Below are 19327 nucleotides of genomic sequence, written 5' to 3' on the forward strand. Positions count from 1 at the left end.
AGCGCTCTTTCTCTCCTCCGATCCCTAATCTAACTAATCTTTTCCATCAGTTGCTGAACATTATTACACAGCATGCGCTAAGGAAACAAGTGAGGTGTGTTATCTGGAGGGAGTGTGTGTTGAGTAATAACATGGCAACTGATCTGCTTTGATGCAGTGTCATGTTATTGGTGTTTGTGTTACCTGGGGGAGTCACACATCAGGATGTGCAATGTTCTGTTTATCCTCTGCATCTGAGCCCACAGAGGGGCAGTGCTTAGACCCTAAAATAACGCATCAACCATATTAATTATGAAGGAGAAAATTTTTTATGTGTCATGTGTAAATAGATAAACATACACCACATACGCTGGGGTGGAAATCTCTAGGTTTTATGCATGATGACATCTCAACTTTCCCAATCTGATCCAATAAATTATGGTACCTTCTTTTACAGGTGTAGTAATTAATCGACCAAAATTTGACAAATAAACAAACCACAAGTTAAGAAAAAATGCAAAATATTTTTTTTGTAATCAGTAAATTAATTTAGTTAATTTTCAGTTAATTTTGTTACTCGACCCAACTAAATCTCCACCTTCTGATGATCTCAATGCACCATGGTCACATATATGCATATACACACCTATAAACCCACACTGACCTGCTTAGGGTTGTTTTCCTCCAGTCTATAGCACAGCCAGGCTCGGGCCTGCTCCAGAGCCTGCAGCCCCAGACAGAGTCTGTCCCTCTCCCTCTCCAGCTCCTGCAGTTTCTTCACCTGTCAGCAGAAGAAACGACAAGATTCACAGTCAGAAAGGAAAGACGGCATTCTTCCTTCAACTCTCTTCTGCTGTGTGATGTGCTAGTAGAGGTGAGTACAGTATCCTAAACCAATACTCAAGCAGACTTAATCTAGTGACCTAGTGACTTAACAAAAAGACATAAAAGATGTAACTAAGTTAAGGCTTAATTTAAAAAAAGACTAATTTCAGAACTCTACTTTTGTAAACTTTTTTTAATCATTAAAATTAAGATACTCAGGAAAGTAAAAATACATTAATATGTACACCTACTCCGTAAATGGAGCTAGTTACACCTGCTGACGATACCAGGATTATTTATTATGTGTGAGAACAATAATAATAAAAAATATATATATTTAATATATATAATATAAGGTCAAACAATAATGTTGATATAGTAGGATTTTGCCATTTTGCAGCTTCTAGCTGCAACTAATAAATACATACAGCACGAGCAAAAAAACAATAGATATTTTCTCAGTTCTAAATCCCCAGACAGATGCATTGGGGTATATTATTTAATAATATATATAAATTAAAATTCAGAATTCATTTTGTGTGGAACTGTGTGCTTTCTAGAGACTATTCTTACACTGACGCTTTAATAAAAGATTACGGAGAGCCTTTTCTATGCAGTTGTGAACTACATGGTTCACTCTAGAAGCCTGGTGGAAATTCTGCAGCAGACTGTGATAGTTGACATGAGGAGGGTGAAGGACCAGCAAAACCATCTTGAAAACATAAAAGCAAGATCAACAGCAAATGTCAACTGAATGTTGTCACTTACTGACATAAGGTCCAAAAACCTTCACAAGCACAAGTAATGCAAACTTATATTCCTCACTCATACTCAAAGTACCCATATAACCTAGCAGGATATCGCAAGCAAACTTATAATAACCACACAAGCTATCCACATAGGCCGAAAAACAGAGGACACCAAATACTGTAAATGTAGACAGAAAACAGAGCCAAATATGTGACTATGTCTATCTACATCATCATATTACAAAAGAAAGAGCTCAGCATAGGTCTTTAGATGTAAGATTAGAGAGAAAGGAACTTACCCAAAGGAAAAATCGCAAAGCATCCAGGCTGTTGATGCTGCTCTGGAGAGGGACGATGACCACTGTGTAGGATGCCATGAAAGGTGCCAGTGAGGGATAAAGATCTGGAGAAAGTTAAGTGAGGGAGATGAAGTTCATCATTCTCTGGTGAATCACCATCCAAACAGGGAGTGTGATATGAGAAAGGGTTGAGAGTGAAGCGAAGAAAGAGATTTCGAGAGAGAGTGTGAGAAGTCAGAACGCTGAGACAGTAACACTAATGAGGTTTAGGACAACCTAGCCAGCACAGGCTGTGAGGAGGTTCTTGCAATGTGGCTAAATATTTCAACACATTTTTAAACAGAAAACCTTTACAGAAACAAAGCATTTATTTTTTTTATTAAACAACACCATCAAACACTGGACATCATCACAGAATAGTTTCTGCGACAAAAATAATTACTGGCCAAAAGTACAGGCCAAAACATTTAGCATATTAAATATGATGCTTTAATATTAACAATGAAACACTGGCATAGAAACATGAACCTTTCTTAAATCAAGACAAAGCAACTGCTATTTGACATAGTATCCAAGAAGTAAAAAAAAAAAGAAGTCCAACTTTCCAGCCTTTCAAAGAGAACTGTTTCATATCAGAACACTTAAAATCCTTTTTTTCTTTTTTGCTCTCAAAAACACTCTAACAACAACAAACAAATCTTCTCCTTCTATTTGCCGTTTTCATCATTCAGGGGGTATGGAGTGAGGTCCAATGAAAGCAGTTGGCTGTACATGCACTCATTAAACTGCAAATAAAAACAGAAAGAAGCACACATATAAAAATCAAACAACTACCACATCTAAACAGGAGTGGCCTGTTCGATAATAGTGTTTTCTTTAAAATCAGATCACTGGTGTCTACTGGGTGAGCCGCAAGTTTGCATGTGTGTGTCTGCACCTCAGAGTAGACTCCTAACAGAGCATCTGAGCGTGAGTAGAACTCTTCCTTCAGTGAGATGACGATGATCTGGAAGTTCTCCCTGGATTGCTCTCTAATGAAGCTCGTTACCTGGACAAAAAAAAAAAAAACTAAACTCAGATATAGCAAACTGTAAGAGGAAATCACAGGTTCACAGGTGACAATTAACCATTACATGACTTGAGTGTCAACCAAGTGTTTTTTGCCACTGAAGAAGTTTTAAATACTTTAATCCCTTAATACAAATACTGGAGAAACGGCCCTGAAGTGAGTTAACACCTGAATCCAGCTGAATGCTTGTACGGTACACTGCTAACCTCTATGCAACCAAGTGAACTAACATAGTTCATGTATAATGGATTGGTTCTCTGTGTTAAGCAGGGATGTTCCAATTCGATCAAGTGACTCGGGATCAGGGGCTTTTTAGGTTTTAATCCACTTCCTATCCTTAGATTTGCTGTAGCAGAGGGCCACCTGACGTTCTTTAGGCGCCATAAATAAACATGACTCTCAGCTGCTGCAGATGAACTTCTTATTTTTGAACTACCCTAGACATTATTTCCTCCAAATTCTATACTATCTAACTATCTATCCCATATGTCTTTACTCTTGAATTGCACCTGGTTAGAAATGAAACTATGCTGGAAATGCTACCAGCAAGAGGACCAAGCTCCTTTCTTTGGTTCTAAACCAGCTCTGAATAGCGTATTCAGAACCGAGGAGGAACCTAATGCTAATGCACACACACAATAACTTGTTTGACTGCAGTTGTAAAGGAACTGGATACTGAATGGTCAGGTAGGTCAATCAGACTGGACTGTAGGATATTAAACACTACAGAGAAAAGTAAAGTAAATCAATTTAGAATTTAGTTAGATAATTAGATTTTAGAAATTGGTACTAAAAATAGTCATTTTACTGCTGTTTACTATTGTGTATAAGAACATCTCAAGTTTATTGAGGCGATTTATTTGGATGTCAATAAATAAACCTTAACATGTATTATCTAAAGATACCTTTACCATTAATTTTTTGAATGGTAAAATATGTAAGTAATGCCCTATAGAGCATATTTCCAGCACCCCCCCCTTGATTCACAATGTGTCTGGTCTTGCCTTGCCGATGTTCGTGTTGTCCAAGGCAGCGTCTACCTCATCCAGCACAAAGAATGGAGCCGGGCGAAAGCTGTGAATTAATGAGAGATGAGGATCATTTTTCCCTTAATACTTTGGTTAATAATGGACTACTTAAAGCGACACCTTCAGAAACATCTTTTTAAGAAAGCCAGTTCTCTCACAAATATCACATTTTACCTTCTGAAAATTAGTATCCAGAACAGTTTACATTCTGCCAGAGAGTAGGCGTGTGTTTGGTATGCAAGCACATGCAGAGTATTACCTATGTATGGCAAACACCAGAGCGAGGGCCGCAATAGACTTCTCTCCTCCTGACAGATTGTCCATGGCCATAAATCTCTTACCAGGTGCCACACAGTTATAGCTGATGCCATCCAGGTAGGGTTCATCTGGGTTTTCAGCACTGAGAATAGCCTAGAATAATGCATAAATGACAAGAAAGTCACAATAAAACAAAAAGGTTTTCATTGTGTTTGTAAAGTGTGAGAGAGAAACAGAAATCCTTACAGAACAAAACTGCATGTATATGGTACGGAGACGGTAAGGAGACAGAGAGAGATGCAGTGGGTCTCACCTGGGCACTATCATTTCTGCAGAGCTGTTTGTAGATCTGGTTGATGGCAACAGACACATGCTCAAAACACTGGCTGAAGAGATGAAAGCGCTTTGCTTTTACCTGCTCAAACTCCTGATGACATTTCTTAGCTACTCTTGTGCTGGCCTCAAATGCTGACAAACAAAGCAAGGACATGATTCAGTATAAGGGTGAAGGGTGAACACAGGATCTTTGACAGGATATGCAGATAAGGAAAGAATGGGCTTGTATATTTGGGGGAAAAAAAAACACTTACCATCCATAACTCCACGGAAGCTGTCCTTCACCACCCGCATCTTCTCCAGAGCCTTTAGGTTGGGTGGTTTGGAAACTTGGATAAGTCTCTCCAGAGATGACACCTTCTCTCTCATTATCTCCAACTGGATCTCCACCTCATCCTCATTAGTCAGACTCTGTGACATATACAAACACACACACACACACACACACATTTGTATAGAGAGTTAATGAATACTGGCACTACCTGACTACCCAACATTGGTCTCTTATCTATAAAACACCTTGCATTTTTGTGAAAATACTCACACAAATGTGTAAATATGAATATGTAAATACTCAGTATTTCTATTTTGTTTATATGTATTCTTTTTTGTACTACTGTGAGGGACGATGCACCCACATTTTTCACTCATCTTTACACCTGTGTAATGTGACGTGACAATAAAAGTGATAAATAAAAATGACTTTCATTTGATTTCTAACAACAGAATTACAAGATCCAAATTTTTTAAAGCATTTTTCCATTTATTCTTTAAAACAAACCACTCTGAATTAAAAAGTGAAAACTGAGAAGTGTTTTTTTTTTTTTTATAAAATACTATAGTAGTGTGTGCATGCAAAGTGTTACCATCAGCTTGTCTCCCAGCTGTCTATAGTCAAACACCATTTGTGCCTCACGCTCGTAGATATGCAGTGTGCAAGTACTCTGGGACTCCGAGTCCAACTATGTTAAAGAGCAGAAAGGTTTTACTGAGTGATATGCCACCAAAGAGGGTACAAGAACTGTGCGTTGCTATCGCATGCCTTTGTTGGTGTTGAAGTATATCATGAAGTATTGACTGAAGATGTAGTGTTCCATAATCTTTGAGAAAACACTTTATTCTAATGATTAATACCTTGATGATGTGAATATACTGTGCTGTAATGTCTTACAAGGATTAAATTCAGAGTCTTTCACTTGCGATTGCAATTGCACTTGTAACTGCATGTGTACTGTCTGTGTACCTGAATGTCACTGATCTCATCCAGCGTTCCTGAGAGCAGAGTGAGAGGTAGGCCTTCAATTTTGCAGGCCAGCAGGAGATTGTGCTTACACAGTCTCTGCTGCTCCAAAGCCGTCTCTGCAGAGATCAGCTCCTTCTGTTGCTTCACCAGATCACTGAGGGAGAGAGAGGAGAGATTTACTTTTGGTTAACTTTTTAACTACATTCAGTTGCAACAGTTGTTCAATTCCTGTGTCCAAATATTATTACATGGAGAGGAAAGACAGAGAGAAAGACGTAACGTAACACACAGAAGTTACCGTGTATATATCTTTATACAAGCATGCACAGATACCTAGACTTATCCTGAAGGCCCTTAACTTTCTTGTCCAGCTCAGATTTAGCGTCATTAACACAGGACTTCTGTTTAACCAGCAGGTTCTTCATCTCCAAGAGCCTGGACTGTGTTTCATCCACTATAGCCAGCAGCCTCTCCTCCTCCTAAGCAGCACATGAGCATTTAACAATGATCAAATTTACAAACCTTACAAACAGCATTGGTATAACCAAATAACCAAATCAAGAGACTAAATTGAAAAAAACTTAATTAATTATAATAAACTAATTCATAATTTATATCCAGTGTTCAAACTATATGTGAATGTTTAAACTGATGACCCTGAAAATGGTCAATTCAAAAAGTAAAAAGAAAAATTATAAATAACAGCTGGACTGTCTAAATGCATTTGCCTCTTTCATGGTGAGGATATCATTCTCCTCTTTCCTGATCGAATCCTCCATTTTGCTCATGTTTCCCCGCTGTTTGTCCAGTTGCTCCTGCTCGTATTCCAGCTGTGCGTTAAGTCGAGTGTGCTGGGACTCAAACTGTAGTCTACAGAAGGAAGCTAATATGCTTAATACAGGTAATACTATTAGTGAGTAAGAAAACAATATGGTAGCAAATATGCATTACACATCACAAAATGTAATTTTTCATTAAGACTCATACACCAGCAAAAGGGGTGGGGAACTCCAGGCCTGGAGATTCCTGCAAAGTTCTGTGCTCCTGCTCAAGTACACCAGCTACAACATTCCTGTTAATTGGCAGGTTTGATAAGTGTGTTAGAGAAAGGTGTGTCAGCACACTGTGAAGGATTCTGGCCCGCAGTTCCCCAACCCTGCCCTAATACATTGCTGAATCCTACACAACAGAATTATATCACCCAAAAGAGTCTGTTTGTATAAGTCACACCGTTTCTGCTCCACCTCCTCTTGCTGTCTCATGTAGTCCTGCTCATATTCTCGTATGTTGGCTACCCCAATCTCAGCACAGAAGTCTAAGAACACCATGTCCTCCATCTACAAAACAAAATAACCACAAATAACACTGTCCACAAATACCAGTGGTCACTGTCATGTATTGAGAAGATACTTTTTACAACAAGAATAGTTAACTCAATTAACTCAAAGAAATACAGATACTATCATTTACATTTATGGCATTTAGCTGACGCTTTTATCCAGAGCGACTTACAAGGTTACCTGTATTACAGAGTTGGGCCTAATATAGTGTTAGGAGTCTTGCCCAAGGACTCTTATTGGTGTAGCGCTGCATAGTCAGCTCACTGGCAGGTAGTGGTGTTATCTGTTGCGCCACACCAACCACACTATCAGAAAGTGTAAATGTAAACATAATCATAAAGTGAACGAATCACCTGATTGACTTTCTCCTGGATGGTGATCATCTCACTGTCGATTACTTGCACGTTCACAGCTTGCATCTGGATCTGAGACTCTAGATTTGAAAGTTCACTCTCCAGTCTGGAGATTTCCTGCAGGATTTGGAAAGCATGCAGACGTGCAAAAACACACTAATGGGTTTTTTATTCAAACATTAGAAAATGAGTATGCAAAATAACTGAATGTAAAAGTGTTTTTTTACGCCTGGGAAAAGATGTTTTTACGCCTGGGCGAGGCAAATAAGTTTATCAATAAAGAAGAAATGTAAAAAACGGTCAAGGCAGTGGTGATTTTGCGAATAAGTAATGACAGAGCAGTGTCTTTGGAGCTGAACAGTGAAATGGGTGAATGATTTTTGGTTTCTCTTTGTGACTTCTAACTTGTGAGACTCCACACAACACAAGCATCACACCATTTAAACCAGTTAAACTTAGAGAGACAAAAGAAACTGAGATATGAAAAATAAAAAAAGAAAATTAGATGAATACAGAAACAATCCTACAGCATGGCAGGCTGGGATGCTCCTCTTGCAGATGGCTTCCAACTCAGAGTTAGTGTATTTGAGGCGGGTCTGGATTCCCAGAGCCTGAGCTCTAATCTGCTTTAAGTCTGCCTCCTTACGTCTCAGTTTCATCAGTTCCTGTCACACACACACAAACACCAAAGGGTCTCATATTTGTTTAGAGTAAAGATGTTAAAGATAATTCCACTGAAGAAACATCAGTCCTTACCTCTTGGCTTACAAATTACACATTTTGACTCATCTGATCTACAAGTGGACAATAAACACTTAACACATACATTAAATGTCATTGCCTTGACTCTGAATCCCTGTTATGTCCATTAAGTTTCTGTTATTCTGAAAATAAAAGATCTTTCTCTGGGCATCAACCCACCCTCAGTTCTGCAGAGAGCTGCTCCTTCCGTTCTTTAAGGCCACTCATTTCCTTCTCCTCCCAGCGCCGAGCTTTGCTACGTAGGTGCAAAGAGCCACCAGAGATCACACCCGACTTAGAGAACATGGTACCATCCAAAGCCACAGTCTGTCAAATTACAAAGCAAAGTGAACATTGCATATATAATAGCTAGCCTGGTCTTTCATATAAGTGTCTGAAAAAAATCTCACCTTCAAGCGCTCTGGACCACCAAAAGCAATGTTGCGGGCATCTTTAAGGGTCTCACACACCAGTGCATTCCCACACACAAACTGCACCACTCTCTTTAGCTGAGGTGCATTCTGGGAACACTGCACCACATCCACCACCATCTTGGCTCCTCGCACCTCCCTTAGACGCTCATTTAGGGGGTTTACCTGACACAAGAAGAGAAGAATGCAGCATTCTGGACAATCTACGAATATACATTTTGCTTATAGCTGTAAAATCAAAATGTACCATTTATAAAATCAAGTCATGGAAAATATCTGGTTCTGTGAAAAACTGTATCACATCTCACTTCCAAACTTTAACTTTAAAACACTTTAAACCAAAATATGCCCTAAAAACATAACTGAAAAAGGATCTACTGAGGTGACAGTGTAACTAGTTGTTGTTTCATATATCTAGTGTGTTTCAGTGGCAATCTACAAAATCTCAGCAATATTTTGATCTACACTAAAGATATAATAAGCAATGTCTAACTTACATCAAGGTAGTCAATAGGAAGGAAAGTCTCTGGCTCAGCTCTTTCCTCTTTCACAAACTGAATGCAGTCACGAGCCACCTTTGCTGAGGACACCACTATGGCATTCATGTATCGGCCAAAGACTTTTGTAACAGCAAGCTGATATTTCTTATGGATGGGTTGGCATAAATCCACCAAGCGTCCGTACTACAAAAAAGAGAAACAGTCAGTTTAATATGTCTAATACTATTTACTGTAACTATGCCATATAAATGTTAACAGTCACTGTCAACAAAGTCAAGTAATGGACACTAACCTTTTCTGGGAACATATAACTGTCATGTGAGCTTTACAGAAAGCTCATGCCAATCTCAAAGTATCAACAATCCAAAAACACTCTAACTACGCACTGTTTCATCATGTTAGCAGTTTGCTGTGTGTTAATGAATGATACAATACCACAACATCAGGGTACAGTCTTCGCAGACTCTCAAGGACTTCATCTCTTTTCTGTTGTCGCCGGTTCTCTTGGCTGTCAATGCGAGCATTCTGCAGCTCTCCCAGTACCCCTGCCAGTTCCTCATTCACCTCCTGCATCCGCACACGACCATGCTCCAACTCCTCTGCCAGATGCTCCTCTTGCTCTCGTTGTTCCTCCAGAGCCTTGCTGTTGAAGGAAAACAATGAAACAGGTTAATGGGGTGCACTGCAACCTTCACAAGTAAAAATAAAAAGTAGGACAGTGATTCCCTGGCTCTAGACCAATTAATTTAGTTAATCAGCTGACTTCAGTTATCAAGCAGATGTGATAAACCCTTGAACTGTCCTCCACTCCATGCTGATGCTAGATAGTACCACCCAGAACTCCTGTTCTTCTACTATTATAAATACTAATATTAACTGGATGAAAAATACACAGAGCCCATATGATAAAAACATTAACAGATACCTAAATTAAGATGTATGAGCTGATAAATAAATCTCACTTAGATGTGACGACATAGTCCTCCAGTTTTCCTGCTCTCCTAGTTAAGTCATCCAGTTGAGTCTGACAATGCTTAATGTTTGCCTATATTTAAAAAAAAGTCTAGTTATCATGTTGCATTTCAAAGTACTTAGAAATAATCAGTAAATGGACTACATTAGAAACAGATATGCACCGATAAGCCAAACAGCAGGACGCCTACCTCAACCTCATTTTTACGTCTTTTGTCGAACTCCAACTTCTCTTGATCAGCCTTAACCTCCCAGCGTAGTTTCTCAGCCTTTTGGACTAACACAGCTCCCTTTTTCCTGGCTAGTTCTTTCAGTTCTTTATATCGTTCCAGCTAAGAAAGAAACATCAGCTCATTTCTAAATGTGTATAAATCTTTATACATTACTTTATTTATTACCGAGCAATGGAGCATGTGATGTGATATTCACCCTTTGGTTCTTTCTTCAATAAAAAAGTTAAATACTTTTTTAAGTCTGCTATTTTTAAATAAAAAAACAGGCAATTTTTAATGCTCAAATGTCATAAAAACATGAAAAACACTGTTTTTTAGAACAATGTACCTTCAGAACAATGTGTAAAAAATGCCCATGGTTCACTGGCTTAGAGCAACAACACATTCAGGGTCAAAACACAGCTCTAAAATTACAGTAACACTAATCTGCTTCTCCCTTCTTCTCATCGTCTTTCTTTTTTCCTTTCTCTCCAACCTGAGCATCTTCCAGCTGTACACCTGCTCCCCTCTGGGCTCCCTGCTCCTCCATTTCTCTCTCATAAGCCCTCCATGCCTTCTCCAGCTCAACCAGCTCCATCTCTAGTTCCTGTTGTTCCTGCTCCTTTTTGGCCTGCTGCTTTTGGCTCTTCTGCAAGGCAGTTCGCACCTCCTCAGCCTTGCGCTGGTGGTGAGCTGTGTTCACTCTGGCTTTAATGTACTGAGGCCTCTGCTGGCTGAGAAGGTGCTCCTGGGACCTGAAAAATAGTCAGGTGCAGTGTGATGCAAACACGATACATATAAAAAGATGTTGTGGCAGGAAGGACCTGTGTTCTCTTTAACTAGCAAAACAGTTTTATTTCATTAACATTAAAACATTAACATAAAACATTAACCTGATCTCCTTTTCTAGTTTCTGCAGCTCTCTGGTAAGGCGTCCATGCTCTTTTCTTCTAGTCTTCACAGCTAGCTCCCACACATCCACTGCACTCTTCATGACAGCAACAGTCTCCTGCTTCTCTCTCAGTGACTGTGACAGCACATCTATGCCCCTCTCATTGTAGTATAGCTGGAGGAGGCTGAGCTGGAGCTTGCTTTCATTGAGCTCGTCCACCAGTGCCTGAAATTTCTCCGCCTGAGAAGTGAAAAGCATTATTTAAAACATGCAGGGGAAACAAAATGAAAAGTTATATTGTATTTGTGACCCTAACGAGGGAAAACTTAACTTAATATTGCACCGTTAACTACATCTGTTTCTGTCTTAAAATACCTCAATCTTATCCTTGAAAACCTGCTTCTTCTCTGCAGTCGCTGCCCGTTTCCTATTAAAGTGGAACTGACTGTTCTCTTTTGCTTTCTTCAAGGCTGACAGCTTGGTATCATAATCTTTAGCCAACTCCACAGAGTTACTGATGCGCTCAAACATCTTTGTGCGTTCCTTAGCATTCATCATAGCGATTGACTCAACAGCACCCTGTCATACACAGGAATACTTAAATCCACAGCAAGTTTTCAAAACTTTTAAAAATCAAGTGCAAAAAGCCTAACAATTAACCTGCAAAACCTTCAGAAGATAGAATTACAGCTATATATTAAGATTAAGAGGTTAATAAGTACAATGCATGTGCCTCTCATTCACAGTATGAGTTTTAAAAAGACGTCAGAAAGACACTACACTCTTATACAGAAAACCTTTGGCAGCACCTGAAACACCAGACAGTTCTTGGCTTTGACCACGATGCCGAGCTTTTCCAGCTGTCCTGTGTACTTTGCCAGTGTGACCTGTCTGCCATTTACACGATACTCTGAGGATTCACCTAAAAATAATGAAGCCCATTGAGAAATTTGCTTTGAGAAGTTTCTTACTCACTTTTACACCAATGCGACTTCAAAATAACCGTGATCTGATTTGATGTGCATTTAAGGGTGTTAATATGATTACTACAATTGAAATGTGTATAAACCTAATAATACATGTATTACATAATGTACATTTTTACTTTATATTAACCTACACGTGCAGCACTAATGCATAGTCACTAGACACTAGACTAGACATGCATAGTCTGTATCTGTTTGGCTCTTTAGAGGACTATCCAACAGTGCCCTATATGGACAGAAGTATTGAGACGCCAGTTCATTCATTCATTTCTTCTTAAATCAAGGCATTCAACCTAGCTTCTAGATATAGACTAGATTCTTCTAGATTTTAGAGCACCCGTAAGGATTTGATTGCATTCAGCGGTCAGGATGTTGAATAATTTCCAACCTCATCCCCAGCTCATCCCAAAAGTACTGGATGGAGCACCACCAACCATCATTCCAGAGATCACAGCTCTTCCACTGCTCCACAGCAGCTCAATGCTGGGGGGCTTTATACCCTCTCCAGCCCACGCCTGGCATTAGACACGGTGCCAACAGGTCCACATGTTCATGTCCTAATCTTTTGGCAGTACGTCTCTACAGGGACTAGACCAGCTGTGCGTGTGTGTGCATCTGCACCTCTATACCAACCATGGGTGCAGCTTAAAGTAGATAGCTGAATGCATTCATTAGAAAGGGTGTCCACAAATATTTGGACACTTTGGACGTTACATTGCGTAGCTATCTATCTAGCTACATCCCACACACCTGATATGGTTCTGCTGAAGGTGATCTCCTCGTCGTCGTAGTCGTCGCAGAAGCGCATGGTGACCGAGGCCGTGGCTGAGACGGGTCTGCCGATGTGGGCTCCGTGGATCAGGTCTTTGGTGTGCTTCACCCGGAGACTGGAAACTCGTTCCCCCATCACAAAACCCAGGGCATCCATCACATTTGACTTACCTTTACGAATAGAAATGTGTTAGCTAAGCGTCTTCCGACACACCTGGTCCAAATTGAATCCTAAAATCTACTGAAAAAGCCGGGAGAAATACCTAGCATACCTAGCTTAGCTTAGCTTAGCTTAGCATAGCAAACCTACCTGAACCGTTAGTCCCGATAATGCAGTTAAACCGTTTAAAGGGACCAATTATCTGCTTTCCTCGCCAAGACTTGAAATTTTCTATGTCTAGCTGCTTTAGGTAACCCATATTTATTATGATAAATATCTTTTTGGACTGTGGAGGAATGAGCAGCCAGGTCGCAGCTAGCGAGCTTCAACCGCTCCCTCAGAGAGAAAAGGCGGGAAATTCAAAAATGCTCACGAGACCTTGAATTTCCCCCCAATAAACCAAAACATGCCTAAATTTATTATTAAAAAATCAATTTTACACCACAATTTTATAAGTTTATAAGTTTTATGAGTTTTACTTAAAACCTAATAACTTAAAAAATAACGAGACCTTAAAAATAAGCAGGATCTCAAACACACAAAAAGTTCATTCTCAGTATGTTTCCCTGTAAAAATGCTGTAAATTATTATTATTATATCTTTTAAATATTATTATATTATAAATTATATTATATATGAATCTAAAACATTTTGTGTCATTTATTCTACATTATCTAAGCACATATATGGCAAACATGTACAGTGTCAAAATATATAGTATATTTTTTATTAATATTCATAAGTGTACAGAACTATTTAGTAATACAATGTTGTTTTTTTAACTTTTTGACATAATTTTAATCTGGCAGTTGTTGATTACACAGTGTTGTAAGAGAAGGAAATTTTACAAGAAAAGTAATTGTAATTTCTTAAAAAAATATATATATATATTTTTTTTTAATTTTTATATTTTTTTATGTTTTTTCCTTCTCTTGTAAATTTGCTATTTTTGGTAATATGACAGCAAGAAATATATGTGTGTATTCCACTGATCAGCTACACTGAAATGTCTTGCGATTAAAAAAAAGTCCAAAAAAAAGACCACTATAATTAAACCATTGGTATATAGCATCTCTCATCAACATAATTAACGATGTGAAAATATAAACTATATATGAGTAAAAGTGAAAAGTGTCCACATGTACGCATACTCAAATAAATAAATGTAAAATGTAAGTCTAAGTTAAGTATTTATTTGGTTGGTAGTGGGTGAGGTGGTGTGTCCTGTAGTGATAAATCAGTGGCATTACTTCAGTTCATTTTTTAATAACAGTACATTCAACTGAACAGCACGATTGGTGGATTGGCAAAAATGAAAAAAAAGAAAAATCTGAAAGTCTACATGGAGGTGTACAATGTTTTTGTGTTGGAAATGTAATTGAGTAAAAGTACAGGTATTCAGTTTTACTAATACTTAAGAAAAGTATAGATCTTCCAAACTAATACTTCTTAAAATATTTAGGTACAGTAAAAAGTCTATCCCTGCTGTCCAATGAAAACCATGTATCTCCATTTTTGACCGTTTTTATTTTTCTCCTTCATTTGAACCCTGTAGCTGCTCTGAACACTGTGTAAATAATTCTGGGTGAATGGACCAATAGAAACTCTCTAAATTACTTGGAATAAATATTTATTTTACATTGAAAATTCTGAGTTTTTGATTGAACAGTGACGATATTTACTCTCTTGAGAACCAAAATTACAGTAAATGGCTTAGTTGGATCCCTCACGTATTTCACTTGCATAAACAAAATCACTTTTTAATTAAAAGGACAGGTAATTAGGTAATTAAGGAGTATACAGTATGGCTTTGAGAATACATTTATTACTTGTATTATTAAGATTATATAAAGCCAGTAAAAGATCAGAGGTTCTTGGCTTTGAGAGCTTTATTGTCTTCAACATAGCGTCAGTCATCGTCCTAATAAGAATTGTCACGGACGTATTCCATAATATATTTAAGACCCAGCCAGGTCTCAGATGCTGTTGGGATGATCTGGTTGGCAGGCAGGAGGAAACCATAGCGGCCGGTGTCACGCAGCTCAAAGGCATACGAGTACTTGATGCCAGTGTTGTAGGACCAGTCAATGCTTCCACCACTGGCTTGATCTGAGGGGATAGAAGAAACAGCATGTCAGTGATAAAGGGAGCAAAAGAAAGTATACAGATAATAGGAATAAAAGCCCTCTTGTTAAGGACACTTACAGATGATCTTACAAATGCTTCCCACTTTGTAGCTGGTTCCATACAGAGAGCTGAGGGCCTGCACAGCAGATCGACCCACAGTATCCTATAGCACCACAACAGAAACAGTTAAACTGAGTACAATCAGAACAATGCATTTGTCAGTTCTTGAAGGTGATGTGTTGGAAACCGAAAAATTGTGTGTAAGAATCTGAGACACTTTTACAAGATGACTGGAGCATCAGAGCATCTCCAAAACGTCAAGTCCAGCCAGTGAACCAACTGCATCTGGATCATGGGCACCATGGAGGCCATGCCTCACGACTTACAGGTCTTCAAGCATCTGCTGCTAACATTTTGGTGCCAGATACCACAGGACACCTTCAGGGGCCTTGTGGCATCCATGTCTTGATGGGTCAGAGCAGTTTTGGTGGCACAAGAGGGACCTACACAATATTATGTGGGTGGTTTTAATGTTATGGTTGATCAGTGTTGTTTATATTGGTAGATACTTTTAGACCAACTAAATAAGAGAAGGGCAGAGTCTTTAAAACATCAGTTCCTAAGCTGATAGGTGCTGGGTGTACTAATTAGTTCCTCTGTAGTTACTTACCTAGACATTACCTAGTCCTTAAGCAATGATATAGACACTTAGGGCAGTCATAACTACTACCTACTGTTATATGAGGTCAAAGAAGGACAAACAAGCTTACTAATTCCGCCTGGTCAGGGATGCTGGTGCAGCTGTATCCATAGGGGTACATGAGGAGCTGGGAGTAGGCATGAATGGAAATGAAGGCTTTGAAGTTGCCGTGGTTCTTGACGAGATTCACCACGTTCTTCACCTCGATCTCGGAGTGGGCAGAGGGGCCGTGGTAGGAGTCAGAGCAGGGGTTCTTACTGGCTCCAGGCCCTGGAGTATCATGTTAAATGATATTATTATTGAACATGATATTATTAATGAACAGCTTTATCCAGGACTTCATTAAAAGCAACTTACCACCAAAGCCAGCATCCCAGTTCCTGTTGGGATCAACGCCACGGCAGACAGAACCAGGGTTGGAAGAGCGAGTCTTGCGCCACATGCGATCCTAAGTGTTTATAAAATACTGTTAATTCATATACACTGTAGACTGATTACCCATCATTCAATACACCTATGGGGAAAGGAGGTACAAACTAATGTGGGGTACAATGAAATAAACAAATAAATAAATACATTATATACTTACAGAAGTGTGAGTATAGGCATATCCATCTGGATTGGTCACAACCATGAGGTAGACATCCATTTGGCCAAGGAGAGAGGTCACAGAAGGATCAACACCATAATCTGTAGCCATCTAAAGAAGGAAGAAGAAATGACTTATAAATAAATAAATAAAGTGAAACAATATATCATAAATAAATAATTCACTTTATAAATAAATAGAGTGAAACAATCTAGAAAAGGAAGATTGCATAAGGATACTTACCTTGTTAGCCATCCACACAGCAGAAGCAGTGGAGACCCATTCTCTGGAGTGTATTCCAGCATCGATCCAGATAGAAGGACGTTTGTTCCCACCAGTGCTGAACTGAATACACATACTCTATTACTGAAGAGCTTTACTAATTATCAATAATCTCACGTTATTTATTTATTATGATCAGTATAACACATGTACATTAGGTGATATATTAAAGTATCGCTATATTATGTTTTGCAATACTGTATCTATTCTCAAAAACACAGTATAGATTTTTTATGAATAGTTTATGTATAAAAGATTGGTGGCTGAAACAGTTCATTTTGTGGTTCAGATCCGACTGTTGTGGTTGAAAAGTAATAATTTTTTATAGTAAAATTATATATATATATTTACATATATACAATTAATTTAAAAAATGGCAATAAATAGTTTTGCCCACAGTATCACAATAGACCACAGTATATTAAATCATAACCTTTGTGTCGTGATACATATCGAATCACCAGGTTCTTACCAATACACAGCCCTAATGTACATAAGCAAAATGTAAATATATTGGAAGGCTATTCATGCATATCTTTATCCTTACCTTCAGCACATACATTGGACGGTTCTCATAAGAGGAACCGATCTGCACTTTGGAAACCAGATTGGGATGAGCAGCCACCAGAGTGTCCATCCAGCTGTAGATCTGTACATGGAATCAATGCGGTTCAGACAGTTTTCCTGGTTGTGTTTTTACTCACAGTTCAGAACCACTCATAGTAGACAATGGACCAAAGAGGATCTAAATGGACAGACATTACAGTGTGTTACTGTATGTGTTAATGGTTGGAGGTACCCACAGTGTCCAGGGTGTGGTAGGCTCCAAAGTTGAAACTCTTTGCATTGCGCTCTTGCATGGTATTAACCTCCATACCTTCCTGTTCCTCGTCCAGGAGTTCCTGATACACAGCACATTATTACATTCATTAATGCTGAAGAATCGCACACCTTTCTAAATAATTTGCTTTATTAGTGATCTTTATGAAGAAATAGGGGAATAAAATGTATCTGTGTGACTACAATTCTTCAAAAAGCTTGAGGAATCAGAACTGATATAAAAATGTTTAATAATTGCATTCAGCAACAAGAGCATTAGTATTCCCACCCCATCTCATCTCCAACTCCACAACTTATCCCAGAAGTATTGTCTGAAGCCCTACCATCATTCCAGAGAACACAGTTCCTCCACTTTGTACCCCTCTAGCCCACGCCTGGCTTTAGGCAGCATGGTGCCAGTAGGTTCATGGTGTTTATCTTTTCCAGAGAGTCCTATCCTGTTCTATTGGCAATACTTCTCTACAGAGACTAGACAAGCTGTGTGTGTGCATTTGGGTGCAACTTAAAATTGCTGAATGCATTCATTAGAGGGGGTGTCCACAAACATTTGGACATCTAGTGTATCATTGTGAGAAAACCCTCAGATTGCACAGTGTCAGGCCCTCTCTGACACTGTGTTTCACCCAGTCAGGAAAATGTATAATATAAAATATAATATTAAACAGAGATTTACACCATTATTAATGAATAACCTCATTCAAACACAATGTTTCAGTTCTGTTATCATAGACCCTGGAGTCCTGTTGAGAAATGTAACTCTGGCTGCACGCTTTCCTCACCTGCAAATCCTTGATCATAACACTGAATGGGATTTTGTGGAAGTGAAGAAAGCTCTTGACAGCATGCAGACTGGCAAATGGCACATGGATGTCCACAGGCAGGTTAGTGGAGACAGGATGAGTCCAGAAGTCCAGCTAAATGCAAACATTTTGATATCTGGTCAATACGAGGTCCTGATTCTACTGATCAGAATCTCTTGCAGCACTACAGTATCCAGCATATCTCAGAGTGAAGTAAAAAACAGCACAGCAGTTCCTTACCTTCCACCCCTCATCACCCTCCAGCTCCTTCAAGAGCTGGACATGTTCCTCAGATTCGGCATTGATTCTCAGAACCTGGTCTCTGTTGAGGAAGAATGTGGATTTTCAAATATTGCCCCCTGATAACACGCCCTGTATGGTTATCCCAATTGGGAACCAGGGAGTTTTGACAATTGGTTCCGTGTTTGCCCCACATATGGATGCCCAGGGTACACCCAGGGTCAGTGATGGGACCAGGAGGGGTTAAACATGGCTTGACCCTGTCTGGGTTTAAGGTGAGCTGTAACAATGGAGCTCATTTGGGAAGCCCAACTGGGTCCCAGTCACAACACATGTGCAAACCCACTCAGAGCCCACCGGCAACCCACCCTTTCCACAGGCAGGTGTAAGGTGGACTGCAGCAGCATTTCTGATCCTGTAAAAGTTGTAAATCTAAAGCTTTTTTGAGCTGGAGTTTTGAGAGAGTTAGAACAGTTATAACTTACCCTATGAAGAGTTTATGGCACTGAGCAGCCACCAGCAGGGCGAAGACAGCTAGGCAGAGCCTCATGGTCCTTCTCGCTGAATGATTCCACCTGCAACTCTGTTAAAGTCTCTGTGAGCTC

At 39.2% G+C, this 19327-nt stretch overlaps 2 protein-coding genes across 2 annotated transcripts; both read right to left on the reverse strand.

Annotated features, from left to right (window-relative positions):
* Positions 1–2257: 2257 nt before the first annotated feature.
* Positions 2258–13403, reverse strand: smc1b (structural maintenance of chromosomes 1B). Its single transcript, XM_072663245.1, has 25 exons — positions 13295–13403; positions 12964–13155; positions 12037–12149; positions 11603–11806; positions 11229–11467; positions 10832–11090; positions 10315–10455; positions 10114–10196; positions 9587–9794; positions 9149–9334; positions 8631–8816; positions 8401–8547; positions 8007–8144; positions 7480–7596; positions 7017–7123; positions 6515–6656; positions 6120–6265; positions 5787–5940; positions 5410–5505; positions 4798–4954; positions 4521–4675; positions 4209–4360; positions 3926–3995; positions 2790–2900; positions 2258–2637 (listed from the first exon to the last, which is right to left on the reverse strand). The coding sequence occupies exons 1-25, from the start codon at positions 13401–13403 to the stop codon at positions 2560–2562; spliced, it is 3690 nt and encodes a 1229-aa protein (XP_072519346.1). The 3' UTR covers positions 2258–2559.
* A 1546-nt stretch (positions 13404–14949) lies between these two features.
* On the reverse strand, positions 14950–19312 carry cpa4 (carboxypeptidase A4). Its single transcript, XM_072663059.1, has 11 exons — positions 19208–19312; positions 18723–18804; positions 18462–18596; positions 17646–17744; positions 17390–17491; positions 16804–16905; positions 16561–16671; positions 16329–16419; positions 16042–16241; positions 15350–15434; positions 14950–15253 (listed from the first exon to the last, which is right to left on the reverse strand). Exons 1-11 carry the CDS (start codon positions 19270–19272, stop codon positions 15066–15068), a joined length of 1260 nt encoding a protein of 419 aa, XP_072519160.1. The 5' UTR covers positions 19273–19312; the 3' UTR covers positions 14950–15065.
* Between the last annotated feature and the right edge of the window lie 15 nt (positions 19313–19327).

This window comes from Salminus brasiliensis, chromosome 19, assembly GCF_030463535.1.
Source record: "Salminus brasiliensis chromosome 19, fSalBra1.hap2, whole genome shotgun sequence".
Lineage (NCBI taxonomy): Eukaryota > Metazoa > Chordata > Actinopteri > Characiformes > Bryconidae > Salminus > Salminus brasiliensis.